Here is a 15,858-nt window from a genome sequence, read left to right on the forward strand (position 1 = left end):
TGCCTGTGCCTGCATCAGCCCTGTCGCTATCTCAGGATCTTCCTGGGTTGGGCACTCTCAGATGCTCTTCCTCCTCTTCAGCCAGCACCAGAGGTGATGAGTGCGAGCCCTGGAAAGCTGTGCCAGACGCCTGCCAGTCTTGAACTCAGACTCACCTGCTCCTCTGTGTTCAGTACCATGAAGGACATCTGTAACGCTGTTTGTGAGTTGGTCTACCCCGTGGTGGCCACCACCTGAGACACCTATGGCAACATCACAGCAGGATGTGACCAGTTAGGCAGAGACTGTGTAAGGGACAGGCAGGTTGGATGAGGGCTGCAACTCATGTGATCCTGAGAGGAAGCTGTTGGCTCTATACCACAGTCTCTACAGCCATGGCAGCCTGTCCATGCACACTGACGTGTGTATAGGAAGTGTCCATAACATCCATACGTTTTGGGAACCCTATCTACCAGCTGGGACAACTGGAGACTCAATTTCTGCTACATCGACCATGCAGCATCCTGCTTTTATTGTCCCAAGTACTGCTCAGCTCCTGCTACCGTGATGTTGTGTGAGTGTCCCCTGATGGCCCAGTGCCCATGGAGACATCACGTGTGCCATCCACTGGGGACAGCTGTCTGTCAAGTGTTCGTTTGGGTACCTTAACGCCTGCTAGCGTGGCATGAATACTCCTGGCATCAGCGCAGTGCAGGGGATTTCAGGCAAGCGAGTGTTGCTGTTGGTCTGTGACTTGTAAATGATGCTCGTTGTGTCAATGTTAGTAGGGCTTATTTTGGGATGTCTTATAATTAGGAATTTCCTTATGGAGTTAGGATACATGCTGAGGAATTTGAATTTATGCTGGGGATATATAATCCCACTTCTGAAGGAACATTTTATTTCTGCAAATGGAACTAGATATGAATCTTTCCCAGTTACGTGCACATGAGCAGCCCTAAGGAGACAGAACAAAATGGTTGTGTCTTTAATGAGCCAAGCATGAGAACTGATTTTGAGCATCTGTAGGATATCAGAAGTCTGGATCAGGATTCAAATATTACAACAGGGCTTACTTTTTCATAGTTCCCACCAGACTGCATAGCAGAGCTTTGGATTTTGTCACTAAATTTGGGGTTCCCATCCCCTTCTCTAATCTTTGGATCTCATTCCTCTGATTTCCTGCTGAGATCTTGAGATTTTTCTTCTTGAGCTAAGACCACAGGGCTCATGTGAAGAGAAGGGAAGCAGAGCTAGGCTCTGGCGGGGAGTCTGTCTTTGCGTGGGAGACCCTGTTATATGATGTCCCTAAACTTTTATGCAGCTTATGAACGCAGACACTAGATGCAGCCGAGCAGCAGATCAGGGGTGCAGCCAGGTGGGTCTGGTCCATGGGGTCTGGAGAGGGACACCGGCGATGTAATTCTGCTGCATAAAGGCAGGCGGTTTGGCTCTTCCCTCTGAAGAAGAGGGGTGGGGAGGATGGTGCCAGCTCATGTGGACACAATGCAATTTCCCAGTCCTGACTCAGGCAATACAGACAACATTCAAGCAGCAGCAGCCTGGTTTGGCTGAGAGAGGCAGCCAGCCAGCCACTGAATGAACCAACAAGGTGCTTTTCACATGCAAGAGGACAGAAGCCAGGCACTGGTCAGCAATGGGGCTCATTTATTATCTCACAAGACTGAACGACTTATACAGCTGCAGTAATGTCAGCAGAACCAAAGCTTTGCCCAGGGCCTGAACTCTGACCGCGGGCTCCCTGCTGCGTTGGGCGGCAGTGGGAGGGTTTGTGATGGAGAGGCTGGATTTGGGAGATCCCTGATCTGCAGGGAGCGAATTTGAGACTGTTCCCAGTGGCTTGTGTCCTCCTGAAGCCATCATCCCACAAGGCTGATTTCTGTTCCCTCCTTCTACATGAGCTGCCCTTAAAAGAGGGGAGGGCAAATGCAGCCCCCAAAATGGCTATTCTGCTTGGAGGACATGTACCCAGGAACCAACAGCCTCTTCCAGGAGTGAGGTTTGGGGGCAGTGAGGGAGCCAGACCCCATTTCCAGTGCTCCTGACCAGGAGCTGGGTGGCTGTAGGCAGGAGTGCCCTGGGTGTGCTGCAGCGTGGGAAGGTGGAGGGAGCGATGAAGGTGGAGGGAGCCCAGCGTTCCCTTGAGCACCCTGGCCAGGCGCTGCCGAGTGACCTCAGGCAAAGCACGTACATTTCTCTGTGGAGATGTTTAGATTTGGCTGCCTTAGGGTTCAAAGACCCCTTGTTAGACACTGTGGGCCAGATTGAAAGAGGGGATGAGCATCCCCAGCTCCTGGTATCATCTGAAAGTGGGGGTCCTGCCCAACCCATGAGGCTCCCAGTGGATGATGCGGAGCCTCCCAAAATGGAGGCAGTCCAAACCTCAGGTGCACACATGGATACACTGCTTTTGACCCACTTCCTCTGCTCTTCCAGACGATGGCGTGGGGCAGACACAAGCCCATTTCCAGGGGTCTGCGGGACCTGTGGAGGACCCTGGAGGACAAGGCCTGAGGTCCCTATAGGTGGCCACATCATTGCAGTCGGCCATTTCCATGTGTTTCTGCCACAGAGCAATGGCTTTTTTTTGCTAAGACGTCTCTGCCTTGAGAAGACATGCTGGGCTTTGCTGCAGGCTCCTCCTGGCTTGCAATGCTGTAGGATGATGAGGAGGAGGGTCTCCCCGACCCATCTCCTGAGCTGGTGGGGCTCTCTCCCAGGCAGTCCCTAGCAGGGGAAACACTCGCGCAGGGGGTTTATCTCCTCCCATGGCCAGCCCTGAGTATCTGGAGCTCAGTCAGAGCCCTTCCAGGTGAGTGGCAGCTGGCAGAGTGGTGCCGGTTGCCCAGGCAGATATGATGGGGGGTGAGGGTAGACGGGTTGTACACGGAGCAGCCTGCTGTCACTTTGCTGGCCACCCAGCACTGGGGCTGGCCCTCAGCGTGTGGTGTGGGGTTGTTCGGCACGGCTACTCGGAGGAGGTTTATAAGTGAGAGGTGTAGGGCGGCGTGGGCGGGGAGGGGAAGAAGGTTATCCGGAGGCTGCTGCCGGATGGATCTTGACTCTCTGAGGTGATCAGCACCTCACTGTCATTGAGGCAGGGACAATGCTCAGAGAAGCCCCTCTCCTTCCCCCTGGTGCCCACCCTTTGCTGGCAGGGGACAAGCGTCATGGAGGGGAAGCTGTAGCTGTCGAGGATGGGGTGCACTCCCAGGGAATCAGGTGTCTCGAATATGTGGTCAATGTCGGAGAAGCTCACCAGAGCCTGGGTGGAGTCATAGGAGCTTTTCTCAATGTCATCAACCCTGCAGGACTGCGGGTAGCTCCCCTTGTCCTGGCCCTTCTGCCTCAGCAGGCGGAGGTCATCTCTGAAGTGGGGGTTGAAGAGCAGGTAGAGCAAGGGGTTCAGGCAGGCGGGCAGGGGCAGGACCACAAGGAGGACGGATTTGATGACCTCTGGGGTGATGAGGAAGAGGTTGAGTGTGGAGGAGAAGGTGAGGAAGGCCACTGGGCAGTAGAGGAGGCAGTTGGTGAAGATCAGCCAGGCCACATGCTTGACCATGGCACAGTCCCAGACAGCACTGAACTCCCCCTTCAGCAGGTTGCAGTACAGTCGGATGTATGTGCCCGTGATAGTCAGGAAGCAGAGCATGTTTGTCATCACCAAGGCCACAGTGAAGCCCAGCGTGGCTGGTTTTCCATCCGGGATGGGATATGGGAGGCAGAGAGGGGATGCTCCATATTCCCCAATGGAGAAGAGAGGCAGAACGGCAGCCACAGAGGACAGCAACAGGCAGCAAAAGGCAGCAGCCTTGACCTTGCCTAAGGAGGGTGACTTTCCATAGCCCCGCACACAGGAGACTGAAATGCTGCACTGCACGGCAGCCAACGTCAGCAGAAAGATGGCGGCCTCGGAGGCAAACACCGACAGGAACCCCGTCACCCTGCAGCCTGCGCCGGTCTCCCATCTGGCACCGTATTTGGCAAACTGGCCGTAGGTCAGGGCATCGACAAGAGCCAGCATACTGCAGTAAATGCCGGTCAGCATGTTGGCTCCAGCTATGGAGCCGATGATGAACTTAACTGGAGAGAGGTAGCTGGGAGAGGCAAAGACAGCCAGAATGACCAGCCCATTGCAGAGCACCGAGACCAGAACGATGACCCAGACTCCCAAGCGGATGATCCAGCTCTCAAACAAGTGATCGCAAGGCTTGAAGGGACCTGGAAGAAAACAAAACCCAAAGTTAAACTCAGAATATACGGCTCTGCTCTAGTGGTGCTGCTTGGAGCAGCAGCCAGGTCCCAGCCCTCTCCTGACCCCACCAGACCCTTGCCTATTGAATGCTGTGGGCTGGAAAGGAGCATACAACATTGTCTGCCCTCTTCTGCAGCGGGATGGCAGCAGTGCTGCCTCTTGGCTCTGTCTCAGCTCCCCTGTGCTCCTGTCCCCACACTGGGGTGCCTCTGGCATGCTGTCCGGGGCCTCCTCTCAGACCTTGTCCAGGGCAGAAATGAGGTGCAGGGAAAGGTGATATGTGAAATGTGAGAAATGGCAAACTTATCAGAGCTCCCAAAATGTAAAAAGGTCGGGGCCTGGCATTGCCACCCCATGACCATATGCATGGCGAAGCCTTTTTGCTCTCATGTCCCACCTGCCCTATGCTGTTCAATGGGGCAGAGTCTGAGCTCCAGGTGGGCCTTTGTCCCTAGCAGCTCATGACCATAATGATCCACGTTTCTGTGGGACTCCAGACCCACTAACGCTCCTGGTGTCAGCCTGGCATTTGAGCCACTCTGCCATTAGCTGCTCCTTCTCACATACCCGGTGGGATCCTGGAGTTAGTGGTGTGGAGACGTGTGAGAGATGTCAGGATGCTGCATCCAGCTCTGACATTGCCAACCTCTGCCCTTATACTCAAGACCTTGGCTAAGTGGTGTCTTACTGTTTCTGCATGAATGACAGATGCATGGAGGGGATGGCCAAGATGAGATGAAGTGTTAGAGCAGAAGAGAGAGGCAGTAGGTGGAGAGGAAGGGAGGGAGGGAGCTGGGGTGGCAGGGAAGGGACAGCAGGGCCTGGGCAAGGAGAAAGTGGGAGGATGTCAGGAGAAAGAATGGTGGAGGATGGACGTGGGGAGAAGGGGGAGTGAGAAGGGAAGGTCACGGAGGGGTAAAAAGGGGACTGGTGGTGGATGCTGTTTGACAAAGGAAAAAGAAGAGAGTGGGGAGAGATGCTGCAATGAGAGAGAGTTGCCTCTGGGAGGGAGTCAGATGTTACAGTGCGGGGCTCAGGGCGGGAGCTCAGCAAAACCAGAAACAGGACAGGCCAACTTTTAGGTGGTAGAGAGCAAAGGAAATAAGAGGAAACTGAGAAATCTTGTTCAGCTCAATGCGGGTGGAGGTCTTTGGCTGGCTTTCCTCAGAGAGCCAGCACCTCTGTACCCAGGCAGCAGGGCATGCCCTCTGCTAAAATCTTGTTCATTCTTGTCTCTTTTGCAGCAAACTCAGTTGAAAAAGTGGTGAAAACTCCATCCCTGCCAGTGTCCCACAGCTGCCTGGATGGAGCCAGGCCTCTCCAGCCTCCAGCTGTGCTTGTGTAGGACACCACTGAGCTGTGAACGGGGACAAAATCAGAAGGCAGCTTCCTCATGTCCCAGCCAGCCTGTGCCCACTGGCATGTTTTTGATGGAAGTAAGGAGAAAGTGGCTGGGTGCAGTCCAGCACGTCGCTTCTCTCCCTTTCTCAGGAAACAGAGTAAAGTACCCCTGCAGTTTGCAGTGCTGCAAGGATGATTGGGATATCAAGGACAAGGTCTTGTCATGCAATATTCTGGGCTGGCTGGGACAAAGCAAAGTCTAAGTCCTGCAAGGGAACAGGAACTTCTTGAGAGCCAGAGTCTGACTGCGAGCCGGTTTGTGCTTGGAGGAGCTGGTGATACCTGGGATTCCTGATCAGGGGTACCATGACCTTGTCCTCTCCTCATAGGAGGGCAGCTACCTCCGAGTGGGAGAAGGAAGCTCCTCACTTGTTCCCCGTTTGGCCAAAGCCCAACCATTCAGGCTTCTGATCTGCACATCTGTGAGACACTGCAGGAAGGGTTGTGGGAGCCTGGGGATTTAGAGAAGCTCAGAGGATCCCAGCTGTGTTCAAAGGGTTTCCCTGGCTGCTCACCGGGGCTTGGCGTGCACTGAATAGTGGGGTGCAGCTTTGATTCCTCGAGGTCCATCTGGAGGTCATCTACATCTAGGTCATCTGAGGAGAAAACAACGAGAAATGATGCTCAGAGAAGAATGAGCAGGGCCATCGGGGCTAGCTGGGCCAGAAGCTTTTCCCACTGCCTGTCCTCAACACAGACCTTCCCAGCCAGTTCCCAGCCCACAGGTTCAAAGTAGCTGCTGGTGTCCAGTTTGTTCCCTGCAGTCACTGCTGTAGAGGGAGAAGGTCTTGTAAACGTTGGTGGATTGCAATGTGGCCAACCCCTCTGTTTTTAGGTTACTCCCAACATTTGAAGTGTAAGAGCCCCAGATCCCAGAGCTGTGTGACTGCGGATCCCTCCTCCCAGCATGCTTTATTAAAAATAAAGAAATACTGTAGCCTATGTGGTTACAGAAAACAAAGCCTTCAAATGCATCTTCTAAATGGAAGCTTTCTGGGCAGGCCTTGTCCAATGTCAGTTCGTCAACAAGGACTTTGGAGCTTTGTTCAAAGAGAGCCGTTAGCCTCTACTTGCAGCACAAATTCTTCGTCAGCAACCACCACCACCAAACGGCTCAGAAGCAAAAAAGACAAGAGAACCCAACATTTATTGCTTTATTTTATGTCCTATGATTTCTTGGGACTGCAGTGCCTTGTTTTTAACCCTGGAGGTTCCCAGTCCTGGATTTGCTTAAAGGCAGACTGATTGCCCATGCCTGCAGACTTTGGATCCGTGGGGTTTATGCAACCAGACTGCACTTGCCCTCAGAGCCTACCCTGCTGGGCCAGCATCTCCGTCGTGCTGGCAGCTGCACCCTGAGCTGGGGTCTCTGAGGGTCAGGCAGAGACTCCCTGGCTGAAGGAGAAGCTGCTGGAAGAGAATGGGGCTGAGACCGCATCTGTGTTATTGATGGCCTGTAGGTGTAGGTCATCACCAAGGAGAATGGCATCCTCTTAATCTAATCCAAGACATGCTTTTCTGCTTTGTTCCTTGTTCCTCTCTCAAACTACCTCCGATTCACAGCACTGGGAGACAGTGAGGACAGCTGCTGTCCCACTGCACCATCATAGAATCATAGAATCATTTAGATTGGAAAAGACCTTTAAGATCATCAAGTCCAAGCATTAACCCAGCGCTGCCAAGGCCACCACTAAACCATGTACCTAAGCACCACATCTCCCCAGCTTTTAAATACCTCCAGGGATGGAGACTCAACCACTTCCCTGGGCAGCCTGGGCCAGGGCCTGACTACATTTCACCTACTAGGTGAAGAAGTTTTTCCTAATATCCAACCCAACCCTGCCCTGGCGCAGCTTGAGGCCGTTCCCTCTCGTCCCATCGCTTGTTCCTGGGGAGCAGAGACCGACCCCCCTGGCTCCAGCCTCCTTTCAGGCCGTTGCAGAGAGCGATGAGGGCTCCCCTCAGCCTCCTCTTCTCCAGGCTGAGCCCCCCCAGCTCCCCCAGCTGCTCCTCCCCAGCCTTGTGCTCCAGCCCCTGCCCCAGCCTCGCTGCCCTGCTCTGGCCACGCTCCAGCCCCTCCATGGCCGCCTTGGGGTGCGGGGCCCAGCGCTGAGCACAGCATTCGAGGGGCGGCCTCACCAGTGCCCAGCGCAGGGGGACCATCCCTGCCCTGCTCCTGCTGGCCACACCGTTCCTGACACAAGCCAGGATGCCACTGGCCCTCTTGGCCACCTGGGCACCCTGCTGGCTCATGTCCAGCGGCTGTCGACCAGCACCCCCAGGCCCTTTCCCGCCGGGCAGCTCCCAGCCGCTCCTCCCCACGCCTGCAGCGGTGCCTGGGGTTGCTGTGCCCCCAGGGCAGGACCCGGCCCTGAGCCTCGCTGCCCCTCACCCCGGGGCCTGGGCCCATCGACCCGGCCTGGCCAGGGCCCTCTGCAGAGCCTCCTGCCCCCCAGCAGATCAACGCTCCCGCCCAACATGGTGTCCCCTGCAAACTGACTGAGGGTGCCCTCGATCTCCTTGTGCAGATCATCGATAAAGACATTAACCAGAACTGGTCCCGGTACTGAGCTCTGGGGAACACCACTTGGGACCGGCCGCCAACTGGATTTAACTCCATTTACTGCAACTCTTTGGGCCCACCCATCCGGGCAGTTTTTTACCCAGCGAAGTGTGCCATCCCCATGCATGGCCCCTGCATGGCCTTCTGCTCCCAGTGGAGATCTCTGGAGGGTTTTCTGTGGGTGGGAGGAAGGGGAAAGGACATGTTTTGTGCTTGCCACAGCCTGATAGCCAGGCAGCTGGATCTGTGGCTGTGGGATGAGCTCTCCCTTGAATGATACGGACTGATGCTGGTGCCCAGGTGTGCACCTGAGACACCGGCCAGGAAAGTGAGTCTCCACAGTGCTGAAGATATGGCTAACCTAAGTGGGATTTAGTTGCCTAATCTGCTTAGAAATGGTGCTCTCATGAGGTCTGCTCCCTGCCTGTGTTTGAAAATACAACTGGGATTATTTGATTAAAGAATGATGACAAATAATGTGCTATCTTTAGTGCCTCCTGACAAGCGTTGTGGCTTTCTTGGCTTCAGTGATCTTTGGGAAAAAAATGCCATTTTTTAAATCTGTCTGTATAAGAGTTGAAATATTACTGCTGCTTTGAAGTCTGGCAAGAAAACACTCACAGTGGGATGGAAAAATATTTCCTCCTTGTATTTTATAGTCTTATAAATCTCCAGTGTCTTTTCCATCCACAGTGCGGAGGCTGTGATGTGCAGTCACAATACTCAAATCAATGCAGAGACCTGCACTTTCTGTGCCCCCGTGCCACCCAACCCATGGTAATGTTAAAGTGTAATCTGCCCCCATCCCTTTTCTTTTCAAAGGGCCAGAATGCACAAAAGCTGGTTTTGAGCATAGGTTAAACATTTGCATGAAGTGAAGGAGCAATCTTTTGTTTTGCCTGGACTACTGAGCTAGCTGTGAATTGCAAAGCAATCCTTGGCCAGCACAGCGGGATTCAAAGCAGAAAATGTACCTCTTTCTGCTAGAAATCAGTACTTGTCCCAGCCTGGGAACTGCAGAGAAAAGAAAATGGCTGTTGTGTTCTAGCAAGGCAGCCTGCATTGTTTTTGAAGTAGCCCTTATTTATTTGAATTTCACTAAGGTGCCTCCGATTTCTGAGGCTTTGTGGAAAAACCCCACTTTGCTGGTAGTGCCCTTTCCATGGAAAATGGTTCTCAGCCAGCTGTACCGGCACCGAAGTGGGAGGAAGAGGAGGAGAATTGCTGGAGAAGGGGTAGAACAAAAAACATTGGGCTGGATGCTTCTTCCCCTTTTGTGTTGTCTGCCTTGGCCAGGGCACTCCCACCTGGGGTTTGCAGATAATTGCTCCCTCCCTCAGAGTTAGGGCATGGGTGGCTGCAGGGGGCCTGGGTAGGTGCTTTTTGGAGGTCTCGAGTATCCTTCTTGAATGACAGAAGCAGGAACAGTGTAGCTCTAAGGACCCTCCGGGGTTTGCTGGAGGGATGCAAAAGTTAATTAGTCAGCTTTACAAGCTCATGGAGGTGCTGGACTGGGTAAAGCAGTGCCCTGTTGTCAAGGATAACCATGCAAGTGTGTTCTCTTCTCACTTTCTATAGCTCTGTTCCGTTATTGCAAACATATGTTTATAAGTAAATACATCCCCTTCTACCCTCAAACCAGTGGTCCCGAGGGGGGTGCTGGGACTGTGATGGAAATGCCCCGTGGCCATGGCAGTACTTGCACTTTGCCTGTCCTCCCTCTGCAGCCAGTTTCGGGAGGGTGGCAGGAGCGAGCTGCTGGGGGGTGTTGGGTGGATGTCCTGTGTGACAAGCCCCCGAGTCATCTTTGGGCTGCTGCCCAGCCACACGGGACAGGCTTGGAGCAGGGGGTATCTGCTAAATGCCGCCAATCATAATCCAAAGAGGCGTATCCCAAGCACCAAAAATTTTGGAAGTGGGACTGTAAATATCTGCCATCACAAGGTGACAGAGTGATGAGACATGCAGTAACCACGCTCCTTTGGGCCTCGGGTGGCCGGTACTCGGATGTGAATGGACACGCTTGGGTGGTGTCCAGGGGGTTCCCAGGCATCTGGGGCCCTGGGAGGATGGGAAAGAGCTGAGCTGGCCACAGGGTCCGTGGCATCACGTGCACTCTGTGGCTGGCGCCAGACGGTCCCTTGGGTGCTGGGCTCTGCTGAGGGATGGGTGCTGGATGCGGGAGCGGGACACACTGTGGGAGGCAGCATTGCCTGGCTGCTGGAGCAGGGCTGTGCCACCAGGGACCCATTTCTCGCCCCTGCACAGCGGCCTGGGACAAGTTGCCTTTCACCGCCCGGCTGTGAGGTTCTGCGGACTTGTTTGTAAAGGGCTCCTCGGTCCCTGCTGGAAGCACTATGCAAGGCTGAGAGGACACGGCTGTCTGGAAGCGTGCCCCATCCCTCTCACCAGCTCTCCCACAGCATCCAAGCGCCCTGACGAGCCTGGCTGTACACTGCAGGGACAGAGCCCCGAGTTATTTTCTCTTAACGAGACCACTTTATCTCTTGTATGGAAGGAATGTTTGGGAGATTTTTTTCCTCTTTAATGAGGAAGTGTTACAAGATGCACATAACATAGCTAAATACCACTGGTGGCCATCAGAAAGGAAGCACTGGGAACAGAAATAAAGCAACAATTAATTAAGTAAAATAGCAATATCACAAAACCCTCATTGTCAAAAGTAGACCATGCATTGCTGAATGGTAAGGAGCGTCATCTGCAAAAGCTGCACATAGTAAGGAAGGATGTTCTTGTGCATTTCATGTTTGCACCTATGTGATTTGATATTTCAAGACAAACCCAGTGCTTTAACATCTGAAAATGTGAGCCTTTATGAGCTGCTAATAGTCTCATCTGGCACATCTTAGAATGAGTCAGCATTCCCCTCTGGTCCTAATATCTCGTGAACACACATATAATCCATGAGGCTGAGACTGGCTTGGAGGCCTGGGAGCCTGTGGGAGGTATTGGTCTGCTGACAGGGCCAGGAGAGAGTATCCTTTGAGACATCAAATGCCTTGGTGCCCAGCAAGAGCAGGTCTGTAAGCAGTACTATGGGCCCTGGCCGCAAACCAGGTCTTCTCACAGATGCTGTAATCTGCAGGGCAAACACCCCAGCTATATGCACAAGCGCTGTTAAAGTATGGGCTGCATTAACGATGGAAAAACTGACCCAGCTGAGAAGAAATTCCTGCAGCAATGACCGTAACATATGGCTCCTCTGTGCTGTCTGCCCAGTGTAACCACCAACCTACCATGCTTCCAGGAGCCACATCATGCCGGTAGGAATCACACTTGCTAGCCTCTGGCTGGACTTTTTACGTCACTAAAGCTTATTCTTAGTCTGTGAAGGACAGGGGCAGGGCAGTGGCAGGAGCAGGGACGCCGGGGTCGTGACTCACTCACTGGCTGTGTCATGAAGTGTCTGGGTGACCTTGCCCCCCGTCATTGCTGTAACACACAGTATCCAACTGCTCTGGGTCAATATCTGTCTCCAGATCTATTCCTGCCCGCTTGGGATGCAGGAGGAGATCCTGCAGAGCCCCTGGTTATGGCTGGGTGCACAGTGCTCCTGGGAGCAGGTGAGTCAAGTGCTCTCCAGGGACTCATCCCTCTCCCCAGCTCCTATAGGCACACAGCAGGAGGTGGTGTTGCCTACAGGGTGTTTCAGACCTCTAAAGTTCATGTGGCCTCTGTATTTACACAAACATATAAACATATGCAGCATCCAAGCTGCGTCCTGAAATGCTATTTCCACTCTCCAGCAGTTACAGAGGAAGCAAAGGGGCTCGTGCTTTTCTTCACATTATTTTGAGATTCCCTTGCAAAGGGATCACAGCAGTTTTCCGCCTGGAGCTGCTGGTGTGCTGTGAGTCTGTGGGTGCAGGAGGTGTGCTTTGCACACTCCTCTGCTGGCCTCGTGAAACAGATTTCATGGAGGTCTATGCAGAAGTGCATTTTGGAGTGCAGAATAAATTGACTCTTGAACAGAAAGCACTGCTCATCTTTAACTGTGGAGCCACTTCTGCCCTGCATATGTTAGCCCCTGTGCCAAGCTCATCATATTCCCCAAAGGTGTCTGTTCATACCTAACCCTGACCTTTGCTGTAGCATCAGGGTGTGTGCACAGAAGGAGCGCAGACACAGGTCTCTTTACCTCCAGCCAGCTGCACATTCCAGTTCTTTGAGTTCATTCTCTTATTCAGATTAATCCTAGTGTCCATCCGCTGCATGTTGTAGCAACAAAGACTGATGTCCTGCCAAAGGCTCCGTACTGCGCAGAAGTCTAATGACCAAGCCCAGAAGCTGTCCCATGTAACCTCAGCCACCTTTCAGTGGCTTGGGTAGCCTGCCTCTATAGTCAACAAGGCCAAATTAGCAAACATGTCCACGCTGTTGAGGACTCCCAGATCTTTCTATTAGATTATGAAGGCTTGGGTGTGCCAGATCAGCTCTTTCTCCAATGCAGAGACACTAATTGAAGCCCATTCACGGCAACTGGCCACCAGAGCTGGAGGAGGATCAGTCTGCCTTCCCTGAGGCAGGTGTAACTCCATGGCTGGCAGTGGGACCACTCCTGCAAATGCAGGATCGCATCTTAGCTTGCAGCATGGCCCTGCCCATGGATTGAACACTGTTCAGCCCAGTTTACTTACAGTGATTATCTGCATGACCTGGAAACAATTCCATGGTCCTCTTGTGGGGATCCTCCTCCTCAGGGCTCATGTCTTCTGCCTCCCATGGGTTGGACATCTTGAAGAAGCTGCTGCAGCTTCCATAGGCACAGCACTGGTAGGCATAAGGTACCTCGAGGACTCTGCAAACGGGTAAAGCAGAACTTTCAGGTGCGTCACCTCCATGACCTGACTCTACATTGCTTTGCACTTTTTGCTTAATTTCCACATATGACAAAAGCCAGTCTATCAGGTGATGGTTACATTGGAGCAGGACTTTGCTCTGGTGAAGGACTCCATACAGGAGAGAGTGTGGACCCAAGTCACCCCGCGGTGTCTCTGCACTGCCCCACTTTTGGTGCTTAAGACACTGTCTGTCCATAGGATATTGTCAAACACCAGGTTTGGAAACTGCACTGTTCCTGGATAATTCCTAAAAACGTTTCTGTAGTTCTCCCTAGGCTGAATTAGCCTCTCTTTCCCATGCCCACTGGCCATATGCCACGTGCATGTGGAGTCTTCATTTTTTACCCCAAGGCCATTTTTTGCTTTCTTTTGTTCAAGGTAAGAAGCTTTCCGAGATCTTGAGCAAGTGCAAGTTCCCTCTTGCTTGTTGCTGAAGGTCAGAGAGGCACCTCCAAGCTCCAGTTCCATGAGCGTGGCTCACCCCTGCCAGCTCAGGCAGGGAAATCTCAGGTCTCTCAAGTGTAGCAAGTTATTTCAATATGTCTGATTTCTGCTTGAAAGTAGAATTGTTAGTTGTTGATTATAGCATGTATTACAAGGTTAATTAAACAGCAGCTGAACATCATCTGGATGAAATACCAGGCTATCAGTCAACAGCTGCATTTTCTTCAAAGACAGCAAACTCCTGCTTCTTTGCTGGAAGTCAGGAAGACTGCTGATGAAGGCAAAGGAACCTCAGGTTTTCCAGACAATTAAGGTCTTCTGACAAGATCAGTAAATATGGTGAAACTCTATATTCTAAAAATATGCTTTTGTTTTAAGTTCCCAAACATTTCTGGCTGAGCCCTGGGAGGCTATGGAAACTCTGTATACAAGCTTGCTTCCTGTTATAAGCTCCAAATTAAATCCTATTATTGAAAGGTGGTAGGGAGGTACAGATCATCCCAGGATGGCTAAGAACTATTCTCAGATGATTCCGCCAGACATGTGCCCCAAGAATAAGACTATTTAATGGCAGTACCCCAAAATTGAGGAAATGTTAATGGGTCCATGGCCTGGTGTGGTTCAATGAACCACTCCTGCAGACTCAGTCTCTCTGGTACAAATCCAAACCAGCTCCAGAGATGGCAATGGAATTAGTTTAGAGGAGGAATGCCCCTAGAAGTGCTGAACTTGACACACTCTGCACAAAGAACTGCCATCTTGGGTGTGGAAAGCCCTCCAGAAGCTTCTGGGATCCCCTGCTGTTTGGAAACCAATCATGCAGCAGATCCCAGCTATGATGAATCAAAAAAGTCAGACAAGAAAGCCCTGCAGGCACTACTGCTGAGGCAGACACTTTTCATTGGACCTGAGCTATTAAGCCCAATGTCGGTGCAGTGGCCTGTGGCCGCAGCAGTGGGTGTCTAAATTTGAGAAGCTCCAGCCTTGGGAACCCATACTGGATGAGTGGGAGCATCAGCTCATGCATCCTTGGCTCCAAGGGAACTACCTGGGAGACCCAAGCAAAAGGTGGCTTCACCTTAGGGTAACTGCAGTCATCTGGACCATGGCCCCCTCAGCCTGAGGGCAGGTGCCATGCTGGAGACCCACCACTAAGGTAGGGTCAGGAGAGCCAGAGCCTGCAGTGCAGCACTGCACTCCAAGCCTTTTGCAGCCTCGTCTTGCTCAGTTTGACCCCTTCAGGCTCCTCATTAATCCATAGCAGACAAGACACGGCCACACAAACAGAGTTTACTGAAGGAAAGCTGGATGTCATTAGCTAGGACGGGCTTCTGGGAATGTGAAAACACTGAAAGGAGCCCTGAGCTGGGCCTGCTCCATGCTTTCCACTTGTGTGTGTGTTTGGGGTGGGGGCGGTGGGCCTGGGAGCTCATGACCGCTCTCCCATGGAAGACTTTAAAAGATGAGGCGCGTTAGCAGCAGATGAATCTTCCTCAACCTATTGGCCTGAAAGGATGGAGGAAAGCATGAGATAAACAAGGAAAGCAGGAGGCTGATTGCTGTAAGCAAACACAGGCTGTGCTGAGCGCCAGAAGTGAAAGAGCCAACACCATCAGTACCTCATTTTGGGGAAGCTCTCCTTGGTGAAGGGCTCAGAGAGAGCTGGGTTGCCTTGGAGCTTCAGATGGGTCAGTCCACCCAAACCATCCAGAGGCAGTGTGACCAGCCGGTTATCAGTCAAGTCCCTGATGAATGGAAAGCAGAGAGGGAGACCATGGTCAGGGTTTTGCTGCTAGTGGTATCTCAGCCGAGCAGAGGCTTGGAGAGCCATGCTGCCTGGCCTGATGTGATGAAATGGGGCTGGGTGCTGCATGGAGACCAGGATCCTCTGGAGATAAATGGATTGATACTGCAGTCCCTGGGGGAAATGATGGGCAGGGGTTAATGCCTACGCTTAAAGCTCTGGGTGGTATTTACCTCCCTGTGCACATATCTGCCCCATGCATCTCTGTCCTGGTTTCGGCTGACATAGTGTTAATTTTCTTCCCAGTAGCTGGTATAATGCTGTGTTTTGGCTTTACTATGGGAATAATGTTGATGATAACACACTGATGTTTTAGTTGTTGCTGAGCAGTGCTTACACCAGTCAAGGACTTTTCAGCTTCCCCTGCTCTGTCCGGTGCACAAGGAGCTGGGAGGGGGCACAGCCAGGGCGGCTGACCCCGACTGGCCACAGGGCTATTCCATACTGTATGGCACCATGCCCCGTATAGAAACTGGGGGAGTTGGCTGGGAGGGGGGGACCGCTGCTCAGGGATGGGCTGGGCATTGGT

General features: G+C 52.6%; 1 protein-coding gene across 1 annotated transcript in view; it reads right to left on the minus strand.

Moving 5' to 3' along the window:
• Window positions 1–2,983: 2,983 nt before the first annotated feature.
• Window positions 2,984–15,858, minus strand: part of LGR6 (leucine rich repeat containing G protein-coupled receptor 6) — a gene marked incomplete at both ends in the record, with an annotated part of 148,467 nt that continues 135,592 nt past the window's right edge. Inside the window, 4 exons of the mRNA XM_082329939.1 lie at window positions 2,984–4,221; window positions 6,172–6,252; window positions 12,878–13,038; window positions 15,145–15,270. Coding sequence (XP_082186065.1) covers window positions 2,984–4,221; window positions 6,172–6,252; window positions 12,878–13,038; window positions 15,145–15,270 — 1,606 coding nt within the window. The remainder of the gene's footprint in view (window positions 4,222–6,171; window positions 6,253–12,877; window positions 13,039–15,144; window positions 15,271–15,858) is intronic.

Source organism: Platalea leucorodia (genome assembly GCF_965183815.1).
Source record: "Platalea leucorodia genome assembly, chromosome: 19".
Classification (NCBI taxonomy): domain Eukaryota; kingdom Metazoa; phylum Chordata; class Aves; order Pelecaniformes; family Threskiornithidae; genus Platalea; species Platalea leucorodia.